Genomic DNA, 13,286 nt, shown 5'->3' with positions numbered 1-13,286 from the left:
GAGTAGAAAAGTGAGAAAGTATGTCATGAACCAAGGATCATGGTAAATCTTATTTTGAGTCCCTACAGTCCTATTTAAAAAGTAATTTAAATATATTCATAGTGTACAAAACAAAAACATAACTACCATAGTATTTTGTCTTATTTGTAGGCATAAGTTGTTGTAAATGGTCTACATATAAAAGTATTCTTATCAAACAATAAAACAATATAATTGAAATGATAAATTTGCATTATTTCTTTAATAATTACTTACTTGATTTCCTGTTCTCACATTTCTTCACATTTTTATTTCTGCTATAGTCTATTAGCTGTGGTTTTGATTTTGGTTCTCTTAGCCAGCTAATATCTGTCTTGCTGTCATCACATCTGTATTCTGTTTCAGTATCACTGAAGAGATTTTTCTTTTTATGATTTGTCATAATCTGTTTTTAAGAAGATATTTGAAAGAGATGAATAAACATCTTATTAAAGGAATTTAAGCCAACCCTTCTCCCTGCAAAAAATCCAGGAAATCTTCTCATTTTTTTAACATACCAATTTAAGGATCAGCACTAAGGATCTATTCAAGAAAGTCATTCAGAAATACAGATTGGATAGTGAGTTTATATTTTTGTGTTGGTGTTAATTAAAAAATCAAAATAATTTACTTTCAGTGATATAAACTGTTAAAGGAAATAGCAGACATTGTCATATTAATATGGTTAATTTCATAAAGGAATAAAAAATAAAAATATTTTTGTTTCCCATTTCTTTGATGATAATCTTTGGCATTAAAATTTATTAAAAGAAATGCTGTTTTTACTAGAACACATGAGGATATTATAACTTACCCTTTCATCTTTTGTTTTGAGAGAAGGTTCAAGTTCATCATGATTCCTCAAACCTACCCTTAAGCAAAAATAAGAATTAATGTAAAAATACCAGTCGTACTTGTTTTCTTAAGCCAGCATGCACTGGACAATTAGATCTGAGTTTTCAACCTGAACTCTTTCACTAATCAGCTATGTAATTCTGGCCAGGTCACTTATCCTCTCTGCCTTAATTATAAAATAATGTGTGTGGATTAAAGAAATATACAATTACAACTCTAAGTACAGATAATTTGCAAATTAACTGAAAAAGTAAATGCTGAAGTAACAGAATCATGATAGAAATAATCATGACAGTAGCATTTTTATTTTACTCCTCTCATATGTTAAAAAATCTCAGAGAAACAGACTGAGGCAAGTTACTTAAGAGGGGAAAAAGACAAAATTAAGCCCGCTAGTGAGAGCCTTTCTGACCAGAACAAGCTCCGAGTCCCGGAGCCACTGCAGTGCAGCGTACTCCGGCAACGAACCAGCGGAGAGCCTCGATCCGCAAGCAGCCTCTGGGATCAGAGCAGGGCAGCCAGAGACCTCTTCAGGCGGCTCTGCCCACTCTGGCTGCAGGCTCGCTTCACGGGGCGATCCAAGATGGCGGCCTAGAGGGAGACTGCACCCCCAGTCGCTCCAGAACCCAGGAGTTAAGAAGGGGAGGCATTGAGAGACTCGGACTGAAATAGAGCCACAGGTGAGTCTGCCCACTGGGTAAAGCTCAGCCCGGGTGGCAGGCCCAGATAGAGGTGGCTTATCAGAGCCGGGCAGGGCAGCTAGAGTCATCCACAGGCAGCCCTGCGCACTCTGGCGGTGGGCCCCGCCCACACAGCCAGCTTCTCCAGGTTCTCTGAACGGAACTGGCCCGCTAGTGAGAGCCTTTCTGACCAGAACAAGCTCCGAGTCCTGGAGCCACTGCAACGAAGCGTACTCCGGCAACGAACCAGCGGAGAGCCTCGATCCGCAAGCAGCCTCTGGGATCAGAGCAGGGCAGCCAGAGACCTCTTCAGGCGGCTCTACCCACTCTGGCTGCAGGCTCTCTTCACGGGGCGATCCAAGATGGCGGCCTAGAGGGAGACTGCACCCCCAGTTGCTCCAGAACCCAGGAGTTAAGAAGGGGAGGCATTGAGAGACTCGGACTGAAATAGAGCCACAGGTGAGTCTGCCCACTGGGTAAAGCTCGGCCCGGGTGGCAGACCCAGATAGAGGTGGCTTATTGGAGCCGGGCAGGGCAGCTAGAGTCTTCCCCAGGTAGCCTTGCACACTCCGGAGGTGGGCTCCTCCCACACGGCCAGCTGCACAGTGCATGCCCACAGTGAGAGCATTTCCGCACAGAGCCAGTTCCAAACCGTGGAACCAGTAGGGGGCTAGGGGCAGTTTTCTTCGGATGAGCTGCTTTATCAGATTCCTCCAAGACATCAGGCTACTGAAGGCTGGGAGGTGATACACTGGAAATCTACCGGGACACTATAAGCCAATAGCGGAAAACTGCAATATCTCAGGGTCCCACTGACAACTGACCAATATGAGAAAACAAGGGAAGAAAATGTCCCAAACAAACCTAGATACTACATCAATAAAACCCAATGACAGCACAGCAGAAGAAATGTCAGAAAGGGAGTTCAGAATGTACGTAATTAAAACGATCAGGGAAGCTAATGAGGAGATGAAAGAGCAAATGCAGGCATTGAAGGAGGAGATGAAAGAGCACATGCAGGCATTAAATGATCGCACCAAAAACAGGTAAAAGACCAAATACGGGAAGCAAGAGATCATTTCAATAAAGAGTTAGAGATACTGAAAAAAAACCAAACTGAAATCCTTGAAATGAAAGAAACAATAAACCAAGTTAAAAACTCCATAGAAAGCATAACCAATAGGATAGAACACCTGGAAGACAGAACCTCAGACATTGAAGACAAATTATTTAATCTTGAAAGCAAAGTTGGCCAAACAGAAAAGATGGTAAGAAATCATGAACAGAATCTACAAGAATTATGGGATATCATGAAAAGGCCAAATTTAAGAATTATTGGGATTGAGGAAGGCTTAGAGAAACAAACCAAAGGAATGAACAATCTATTCAATGAAATAATAACAGAAAATTTCCCAAATCTGAAGAATGAAATGGAAAACCAAGTACAAGAGGCTTATAGAACTCCAAACATACAAAATTACAACAGACCCACACCAAGGCACATTATTATGAAAATATCTAACATACAAAATAAAGACAGAATTTTAAAGGCCGCGAGAGAAAAGAATCAAATTACATTCAGAGGGAAACCAATAAGAATATCAGCAGATTTTTCAATCCAGACCCTAAAAGCTAGAAGGGCCTGGAACAACATATACCAAGCCCTGAAAGAAAACAGATGCCAACCAAGAATCTTATACCCAGCAAAACTTACCTTCAAATTTGACGATGAAATAAGATCCTTCCATGATAAACAAAAGCTAAAGGAATTTACAAAAAGAAAGCCAGCATTACAGAACATTCTCAGCAAAATATTCCATGAGGAAGAGATGAAAAACAACGATGCAAATCAGCAACAGGAGGCGCTAGCCTAAAGGAATAGCCAAATAAAGGAGAAACCAAATCATGTCAAAAACAAATATGAGTCAATTGACTGGGAATACAAATCATATCACAATAATAACCCTGAATGTTAATGGCCTGAATTCATCAATCAAAAGACACAGACTGGCAGATTGGATTAAAAAGAAAAATCCAACAATATGCTGCCTGCAAGAGACTCATCTCATAGAAAGAGACACCCATAGACTAAAGGTGAAAGGATGGGGAAAAACATACCATGCACACGGACACAGCAAAAAAGCTGGAGTATCCATCCTCATCTCAGATAATGTGGACTTCAAACCAAAACTAGTCAGAAGGGATAAAGAAGGACATTACATGCTGCTTAAGGGAAGCATAAATCAGCAAGACATAACAATCATAAATATCTATGCCCCGAACATTGGCTCATCCACGTACGTCAAACAAATCCTTCTCAATTCCAGAAATCAAATAGACCACAACACAATAATACTAGGCGATTTTAACACACCTCTCTCACCACTGGATAGATCGTCCAAACAAAAATTGAATAAAGAAACTATAGATCTCAACAACACAATCAGCAATTTAGACTTAACGGACATATATAGAATATACCATCCAACAAAGAACGAATACACTTTCTTCTCAGCAGCACATGGATCCTTCTCTAAAATAGACCATATTTTATGCCACAAAGCTACTGTTAGCAAATACAAGAAGATAGAGATACTACCTTGTACTCTATCAGATCATAATGGATTGAAATTAGAAATAAATGACAGAATAAAAAACAGAAACTTCTCCAATACCTGGAGACTAAATAATACACTATTATATGATGAATGGATAACAGAAGACATCAGGAGGGAAATAAAAAAATTCTTAGAAGTAAACGAGAACAAAGACACATCATATCAAAATCTCTGGGACACTATGAAAGCAGTACTTAGAGGAAGATTTATTTCATGGGGTGCATTCAAAAAAAGAAGTAGAAATCAACAAATAAACGACTTAACACTACAGCTCAAAGCACTAGAAAAAGAAGAGCAGACCAATACCAAAAGTAGTAGAAGACAGGAAATAGTTAAAATCAGAGCCGAAATCAACGAAATCGAAACAAAAGAAACAATTGGAAAAATTAACAAAATAAATAGTTGGTTCTTTGAAAAAATAAATAAAATTGATAAACCCTTAGCCACACTAACAAAGAGAAAGAGGGAGAAAACTCAAATTACTAAAATTCGGAATGAACAAGGAAACATCACAACAGACACGAGTGAAATACAAAACATAATTAGAAGCTATTTCGAAAATCTATACTCCAACAAAACAGAAAACCTCGAAGACATCAACAAATTTCTAGAGACATATGAACTACCTAAACTGAACGAGGAGGACATACACAACTTAAATAAACCAATTTCAAGCAATGAAATAGAAGAGGTCATCAAAAGCCTACCAACAAAGAAAAGTCCAGGACCAGATGGGTTCTCAGCCGAGTTCTACAAAACCTTTAAAGAAGAGCTCATTCCAATACTCCTCAAAGTATTCCATGAAATAGAAGAGGAGGGAACCCTCCCAAACTCGTTCTATGAAGCCAATATCACCCTGATACCTAAACCAGACAGAGACACATCGAGGAAAGAAAATTTCAGACCAATATCCTTAATGAACATCGACGCAAAAATTCTCGACAAAATTTTAGCAAATCGCATACAAAAATATATTAAAAAGATAGTACACCACGATCAAGTGGGTTTCATCCCAGGGATGCAAGGTTGATTCAACATCCGGAAATCAATAAATGTCATTCACCATATCAACAGACTTAAAGTTAAGAATCACATGATTATTTCAATAGATGCAGAAAAAGCATTTGATAAAATACAGCATCCCTTCATGCTCAAAACACTAGAAAAAATTGGGGTAGTGGGAACATTCCTAAACATTATAAAGGCAATCTACGCTAAGCCCATTGGCTAATATCATTCTAAATGGTGAAAAACTGAAAGCGTTCCCCCTAAAAACTGGAACAAGGCAGGGATGCCCTCTTTCACTGCTTCTATTCAACATCGTCCTTGAGACTCTAGCCAGAGCAATCAGACAAACCAAAGAAATTAAAGGGATACGAATAGGAAAAGAAGAACTCAAACTATCCCTATTCGCTGATGACATGATTATATATTTAGAGGAACCTGGAAATTCCACCAGAAAACTTTTAGAACTCATAAGTGAATTCAGTAAAGTAGCAGGTTACAAGATCAATGCTCATAAATACAATGCATTTTTATACATAAGTGATGAATCTTCAGAAAGAGAAATTAGGAAAACTACCCCATTCACAATAGCATCGAAAAAAATAAAATACTTGGGAATCAATCTCACAAAAGAGGTGAAAGACCTCTACAATGAGAACTACAGAACACTAAAGAAAGAAATTCAAGAAAACCTTAGAAGATGGAAAGATCTCCCATGTTCCTGGATAGGCAGAATTAATATCGTCAAAATGGCTATACTACCTAAAGTGCTATACAGATTCAATGCAATTCCAATTAAAATCCCAATGATGTACCTTGCAGAAATAGAGCAAGCAATTATGAAATTCATCTGGAAGAATAAAAAACCTAGAATAGCTAAAGCAATCCTCAGTAGCAAGAGCGAAGCAGGGGGTATTGCAATACCAGATCTTCAACTCTACTACAAAGCAACAGTAACAAAAACGGCATGGTATTGGTACCAAAATAGACAGGTGGATCAATGGTACAGAATAGAGGACATGGACACAAACCCAAATAAATACAATTTTCTCATACTAGACAAAGGGTCCAACAATATGCAATGGAGAAAAGATAGCCTCTTCAACAAATGGTGCTGGGAAAACTGGAAAACCATATGCAATAGAATGAAATTAAACCCCTATCTCTCACCCTACACAAAACTCAACTCAAAATGGATCAAGGACCTCGGAATCAGACCAGAGACCCTGCATCTTATAGAAGAAAAAGTAGGTCCAAATCTTCAACTTGTTGGCTTAGGATCAGACTTCCTTAACAGGACTCCCATAGCACAAGAAATAAAAGCAAGAATCAACAACTGGGATAGAATCAAACTTAAAAGCTTTCTCTCAGCAAAGGAAACTATCAGAAATGTGAAGAGAGAGCCTACAGAGTGGGAGAATATCTTTGCCAACCATACCTCAGATAGAGCGCTAATTTCCAGAATCTATAAAGAACTCAAAAAACTCTACACAAAGAATACAAATAATCCAATCAACAAATGGGCTAAGGAAATGAACAGACACTTCACAGAAGAAGATGTACAAGTAATCAACAGATATATGAAAAAATGTTCAACATCCCTAGTAATAAGGGAAATGCAAATCAAAACTACCCTAAGATTTCATCTCACCCCAATTAGAATGGCGATTATCAAGAATACAAGCAACAATAGGTGTTGGCGAGGATGTGGTGAAAAAGGAACACTCATACATTGCTGGTGGGGTTGCAAATTAGTGCAGCCACTCTGGAAAGCCGTGTGGAGATTCCTCAGAAAGCTTGGAATGGAAACACCATTTGACCCAGCTATCCCACTCCTTGGCCTATACCCAAAGGACTTAAAATCAGCATACTACAGAGATACAGCCACATCAATGTTCATTGCTGCTCAATTCACCATAGCCAGATTGTGGAACCAACCTAGATGCCCTTCAGTTGATGAATGGATAAAGAAACTGTGGCATATTTATACAATGGAATATTACTCCGCAATGAAGAATGATAAAATTATGGCATTTGTAGGCAAATGGTCGAAATTGGAGAATATCATGCTAAGTGAGATAAGCCAATCTCAAAAAACTAAAGGACGAATGATCTCGCTGATAAGCGGATGAGGACATATAATGGGGGGTGGGAGGGGCTAGCATTAGGTTTAGGGTTAGGTTTAGAGTTAGGCTAAGGAGAGCGGTAAGAATGAAGGAAAGAAGGGCTGTGTAGAGGGAAAAGAGGGGTGGGAGGGGTGGGTGGGAGGGGAAAAATAAAATAAACATCATTACCCTATGTAAACGTAAAAAAAAATTAAAAAAAAATAAAAAAAAAATAAAAAGACAAAATTAAGTTTTAATCTGACTTATGTAGTTTAATAAAAACACCTACAATTTTAATGAATTATCCACACAGGCTTCTGTAGCTGTAGCTTGAAATTCTTGGATCTATATGGTGAATAAACATTAAAAATAAAGAGTAGTCTTAGTGTCAAGGTAAACAAAAATTAAGGAAATAAGCAAAAATTCTAGCTTCTATCATTTCAAGGAATCATAAAAATTGACAATAAAATCAAAAGGTACAATAAATGTAATAAAATATACTAAAAGCAAAACAAATGCAAGCATTTGTTTTAAACCTGTCCCAACAAGAAAACTGATTTTCTTGATAGAATAAGTCCTTTTACTTCTTCCACTCATTTCTCTCTATCTTATTACAAAGCATTTAGAACAAAACCCCTAGATATACCTAGGCTGGTTATCCAAATAAATTTTCATATATTTAAAAAAAATTTTAAACTACATCCATAAGAAGATGCACATAAAAAATACACTCTTAACTGTATAATAAAATAACTATGAATAAGTACAAAATAATCATTAATTTCTAGCTTACTCCAAGTTTTATAATAGGATCATCAGCTCCATTCAAATTAAAATTATAAACATCATTCCTGTGAAATTAAAGACAAATATTAGTTCCATTATATAATAAATATGTTTAGTTTCTTCAAATGTGCAGAAAATGAAAAGATTTATGAAAAATACTTACAATGGGCATTTGGAAGTAACATTAACGAAAGTAGTCTTCAGTTTTCTATAACTTTTTTTCTGAACTTTTTCCTAAATACAAGAGGTTTACATAAAACCATTTAAACTTAGATTACTATTTACCATATATAGCAAAGAAATTACATGTGCAATTAAATTTTAGTATATTTCATGTTTCCAGTTGTGCTTTCACTACTATAAATCTGGCATTTGTAACATTTTCCTTAATGTGAGTTGAATAAACATATACCCCAAAGAAATGAAATCACCACCTGTAAAGATACCTTCACTCCCATGTTCATGGTGGCATTATTCTTAATATCCAAGACAGAGAAACAACCTAAAGTGTCTACTGACAGAGGAATGGATAAGGAAACTGATAAACACACACACACACACACACACACACACACACACACACACACGAGGGACGTTATTCAGCTTTAGAAACAAGGAGATACTACCATTTGCCACGACATGTATAAACCTGGAGAGTATTATGCCAAATGAAATAAGACAGACACAGAGAGAAAACTACATGATTTCACATGTGAAATCTAAAGAAAAGATTGAGTATATAGAAACAGAGAGTAAAACGGTGGTTATGAGTGGGACAAGAAGGAAATGAGAAGTTGGTCAAAGGATAGTATATAGGGATGAATAAATTCTAGAGATCTAATACAGAAAATGAGGACTACAGTTAATAATGTTATGTTGTTAGGTGTTTTTTGGCTCCTCCACTATGAGTAAATTATGTGAAATAATGGATTTATTCATTTTCTTGGCCATAGTAATCATTTTACTATGTAATGTCATCATTTCATGTACCTCAAATTTATACAAGGAAAATATCAAACATCCACACTAAAAAAATTATTTGAATGCATGTACTAATTAAAAACATAATATTATAAATCTAATAACAAATCTTCATTCCTTAAAATTTACTGACATTACAGTACTTAAATGACATTCTGACTAGTACTGTAAGCTACATTTGAGTGATTCTAGAAACTCAAAGCAAACATGTTTCAATTTTACTGGATTCTCATTTGCTTTAAATTCTTAAATAGAAAACTTTGAAAGAGGTTAAAGCTTATGTAAAATTTAATGTGAGAGAGACAAAATGGAAATTACTAAACTAGTATTACTTGTGGAAAATATGCTTAAGATTATTCACATAGGTTATACCTCAAAATAAATTCAGTCAGATCACAAATTACTGAATTTAATAAATCAATAGTTGTATTGTTTTATTAAAGACATTAAACTATGATTAAATAATATTGCTAAATAATCAAAATAATCATAAAACTAATTTAATATCCAGTAAGTTATAAATATTAAAACCTAAAACATTCATTGTAATTTGTGATTTATTTTCAATTTAAAATTTTGGCTATTTCATATAGAATGATTTGCATTATCCCCAAAACCTTATCTCTCAATATATCATTCCTCTGATCACTTATCTGACTTACCAATGTTTAGGTATGTATGTTCATTTACTTTTTATGCATCAGTGTACTATTACTGCTAGGTGTTACAGAGCATATAAAACAGGATTTGCAAATGTGAATACATGTATGTATTACAGAGGTACAAAAGTGAATAAAGGTGTTAAAAGAAGATACAAGGATGACTCAAACAGTTATAGCCTGGCAAGACAGGAGACAGGGTGGGGGAGGGGACGCCTATAACAATGAATAAAATTTTTTTTTAAAGTACAAAAATTATTTCTTTCCAATTGAATTTTTTTTTTGGGGGGGGGTCAGGGAACCTTGGAAACTTTTCACAAAGAAGACGGACTCCAAAGCAAGACTCCCTAAAGGTAATAAGATCTTGCTAATCAGAAAAGATGGTGAGAGAGCCTACTTAACTCTGAGTTCTTTCCAAAGAAGATTAAAGAGAATAAGTACATAGGGAAGACACATCAGGGAACCTCAAGTTATCCTGTTTCAGCTAAATAAGAGTTGTCTAGGAAACAGATATTAAGAAATAAGACAATCTATTAAAGGGAGCAGTGTACCATTCTGGACTCCACATAATTTAGTAAGCAGGTTTCTAAACCAGAAAATAACATGATTGAAGCTGTGTCATTCAGAAAGAAAATGAGCCAGGACTGGTTGTAATGAATGGATTGGCAAAGAAACAAACTATAAGCAAAGAGAATTATAGAAAGACTACTGTAACAGCATAGGAATCAGAAATAAGAACTGAAAGACAATAGGAGTTGTCAGAAAGAAGAGAAGATTCACCCTTACAGAGGGTGAACTTTAGAACCTGGTTAAGTGGACACAGAAAGTAATTTTAAATAATAAATTCAAGAAAACTGATATTTTTGTCTGGATTAATAGAGAATATTTTTACCAAATCAGAACTTAAGAATGATCTACAATTGTCAAGATGGATGGGATAAATTAGCCAAAAAAAAAAAAAAAAAAAAAAAAAAAAAAACCCAAACAACAAAAACCAGTGATATGGACATATTGAATTATATACAAAAAGTAAAATCTTGGGCTTACATAAAAGAAGCATCCAATTCCTTCTTACTAAGTTTAGTGTCTAGATTCAAATATCAAGTTTGACTACAGGTTTGGTGAAGTTAAATAAAGGATACCTACCTTACTAAGTTGTAGGTCAGGTTTATTTAAAAAACCACTATAAAAAAGATTTTGACAATATTTAAAGAGCAATTAAATATCAGATTATTTTTCATAAAACCTATTTTATATAAGGCAAAACATATTTGTCACCAAATCTATATTCAATATGCTATAAATAATCAAAATGCAACAGCTATATTTTTGCAGCTTTACTAAGAGTAAATAGCAACTAAAATAGTTAATTATAAGTTGAATCATTAGTGAAACAGGAAGTACCAAACAATTTAAAATAAATGGTTTTGCTCTGAAGGTCATTTATAGATGTCAGAATTAATTAATTTGAATTAAATTAACAGGGCCAGAATTAATTTAAATTTGAATTAACAACCTGACAGCTGCATGTAGTGGCACAAGCCTGTGATCCCAGCAATTGGCAGGCCAAAGCAAGAGGGTCAAAAGTTCAAGGCCAGACTCAGCAATTTAGCAAGGCCTAAGCAACTTAGCCAGATCCATCTCAAAATAAAAATAAATAAATAGAACTGGGATATAGCTTAATGGTAAGGCACCCCGGGGTTCAATCTCTAGTACCAAAATAATAACCACCACCACCTGAGAGTTCATAAATGGACGTTGTATATTAAAGGAATTAACATTCAGAAAGATGGCAAACAAGGAATACATTATTTACCACGTTAAAATAACTCATTTCAGCTCATTTAAACTTCGTATTTCATTAAGCAACCTACTTAAATGAATTTAGTTTTACTCAGTACTAGAGTCCATAAATACAATTCTAAGATACTTGCATCCTAAAGATTTACTTCTAAAATGGTATATATATTGATATGGCATTATTTGATACTTTATAAAATGTAACCAATCACTAGAATGACATATTTCAAATTTAATTCCCTTCCTGTGTAATCTAAACAACTACTGCTCATAATAGCTACTATGTGTTTTCTATTGGATAGTTACATGATTTGAATGCATATTTGAAACTAACTTTTTTTTAAATTCAGTTATCTGTCAGAAAAACATTTATGTCTAAAATTTATGAACATACCCGTCAATCAAAGACTCCTTTAATTTTCTTGTAGACTTCATGTCATCTTTTGGTTTGTATCTCTTATTAATTTGGCTTATTAAGGTTTCTGCTGCATTAGTAAATTCTTTTCCTTTTGACTTTTCTCTCTGAAACAATTTATAAGTTACTTTAAAATTCTCTCAATTAACTTTCGAAGGAGAATAAAGGTTAAATATAAAAATTTAAGAAAAATCTGGTTCTATTTATACCTACAAAGAAAAATAAAAGGGGTCCAAATTATTTAATAAGTTTGGGCTCCCTAAAGCATTAGAACCACCCAGGACAAGTCTTTTAACATAAAGAACTTTGCAGAATGCTCTATAGAGTATAATAATAATAATAATAACAACAACAACAGCAACAACAACAAAACATTGGGAAAGGGGAAAATAAAGCCAGTTCTTTGTAAAGATCAATAAAATTGATAAATCTCTAGCTAAGTTAAGGGAGGGAGAGAAAAATTACTAATATTGATAAAGGAAGAGTGGCCATCATTTTTGACCACCTGGAAAATTACAGTGATAAAAAGAATATCATGAATTCCATGTCTACAAATTTTATAACTAGATAAAATGGACCAATTTCTTGAAAATACATTTTACCAAAACTCATGCAAGGATAAATGTTGATCGTTTGAAAATGCCTGCATGTATTGAAGAAAGTGAATCTATAATTAATCTCCTAAAACAAAAAGCACCTGGCCTAGATGGGTTAACTGGTAAATTCTATCAAATATTTAAGGAAGAAATTATACCAATTCTTCACAATCTTCCACAAGAGAGAAATAGAATATATCCTAACTCATTCCACAAGGAAAGTATGACACTAATGCCAAAACCCCAGACATTAAAAAGAGAAAACTACAGACCAGTATCTTTCATAAACACAGATGCAATAATTCTCAACAAATTATTTACAAATCAAGTCCAATAATGTACTAAAAAAAGTTATGCACAACAACCAAGTGGTATTCTGGAATGCTAGGTTAACTGAACATCTGAAAATCAATCAGTGTAATCTATCATATAAAGAGGCTAAAGGTGAAAAATCTTATCACCTGAGGCCCAAAAGCATTTGACAAACCCCAACTCCTACTCATAATACAAATTTGCAGTAAACTAGGAATATAGGAGAACTTCCTTAACTTAAAGAACATCTATTTAAAAAATTAAAATTAGCACTGCACCAAATGGTGAGAGATGAGTTCCTTTCCTGCTAAGATCAGAACAAGCAAGGATAGTTCCCTCTCATCACTTCTTTTCAACATTATACTAGGAATTCTGCATAATGCAATAAAGAAATAAAAGGTATACAGATTGCAAAGGAAGAAATAAAGCTGTCTTTGTTCATGGACGATTTCATTG

The 13,286-nt window shown here is 34.8% G+C and overlaps 1 protein-coding gene across 1 annotated transcript in view; it reads right to left on the bottom strand.

The window, feature by feature from the left end:
* The window catches only part of Sycp2 (synaptonemal complex protein 2), a 73,353-nt gene that overhangs the window by 15,548 nt on the left and 44,519 nt on the right, over positions 1-13,286 (bottom strand). The window contains 7 exon segments of the mRNA XM_047540362.1: positions 256-424; positions 833-890; positions 7,571-7,626; positions 8,075-8,132; positions 8,231-8,301; positions 10,854-10,890; positions 11,902-12,029. Of these exon segments, the coding sequence (XP_047396318.1) occupies positions 256-424; positions 833-890; positions 7,571-7,626; positions 8,075-8,132; positions 8,231-8,301; positions 10,854-10,890; positions 11,902-12,029 (577 nt within the window).

This window comes from Sciurus carolinensis, chromosome 2 (assembly GCF_902686445.1).
Source record: "Sciurus carolinensis chromosome 2, mSciCar1.2, whole genome shotgun sequence".
Classification (NCBI taxonomy): domain Eukaryota; kingdom Metazoa; phylum Chordata; class Mammalia; order Rodentia; family Sciuridae; genus Sciurus; species Sciurus carolinensis.
This window is presented reverse-complemented; position numbering and strand designations above follow the sequence as displayed.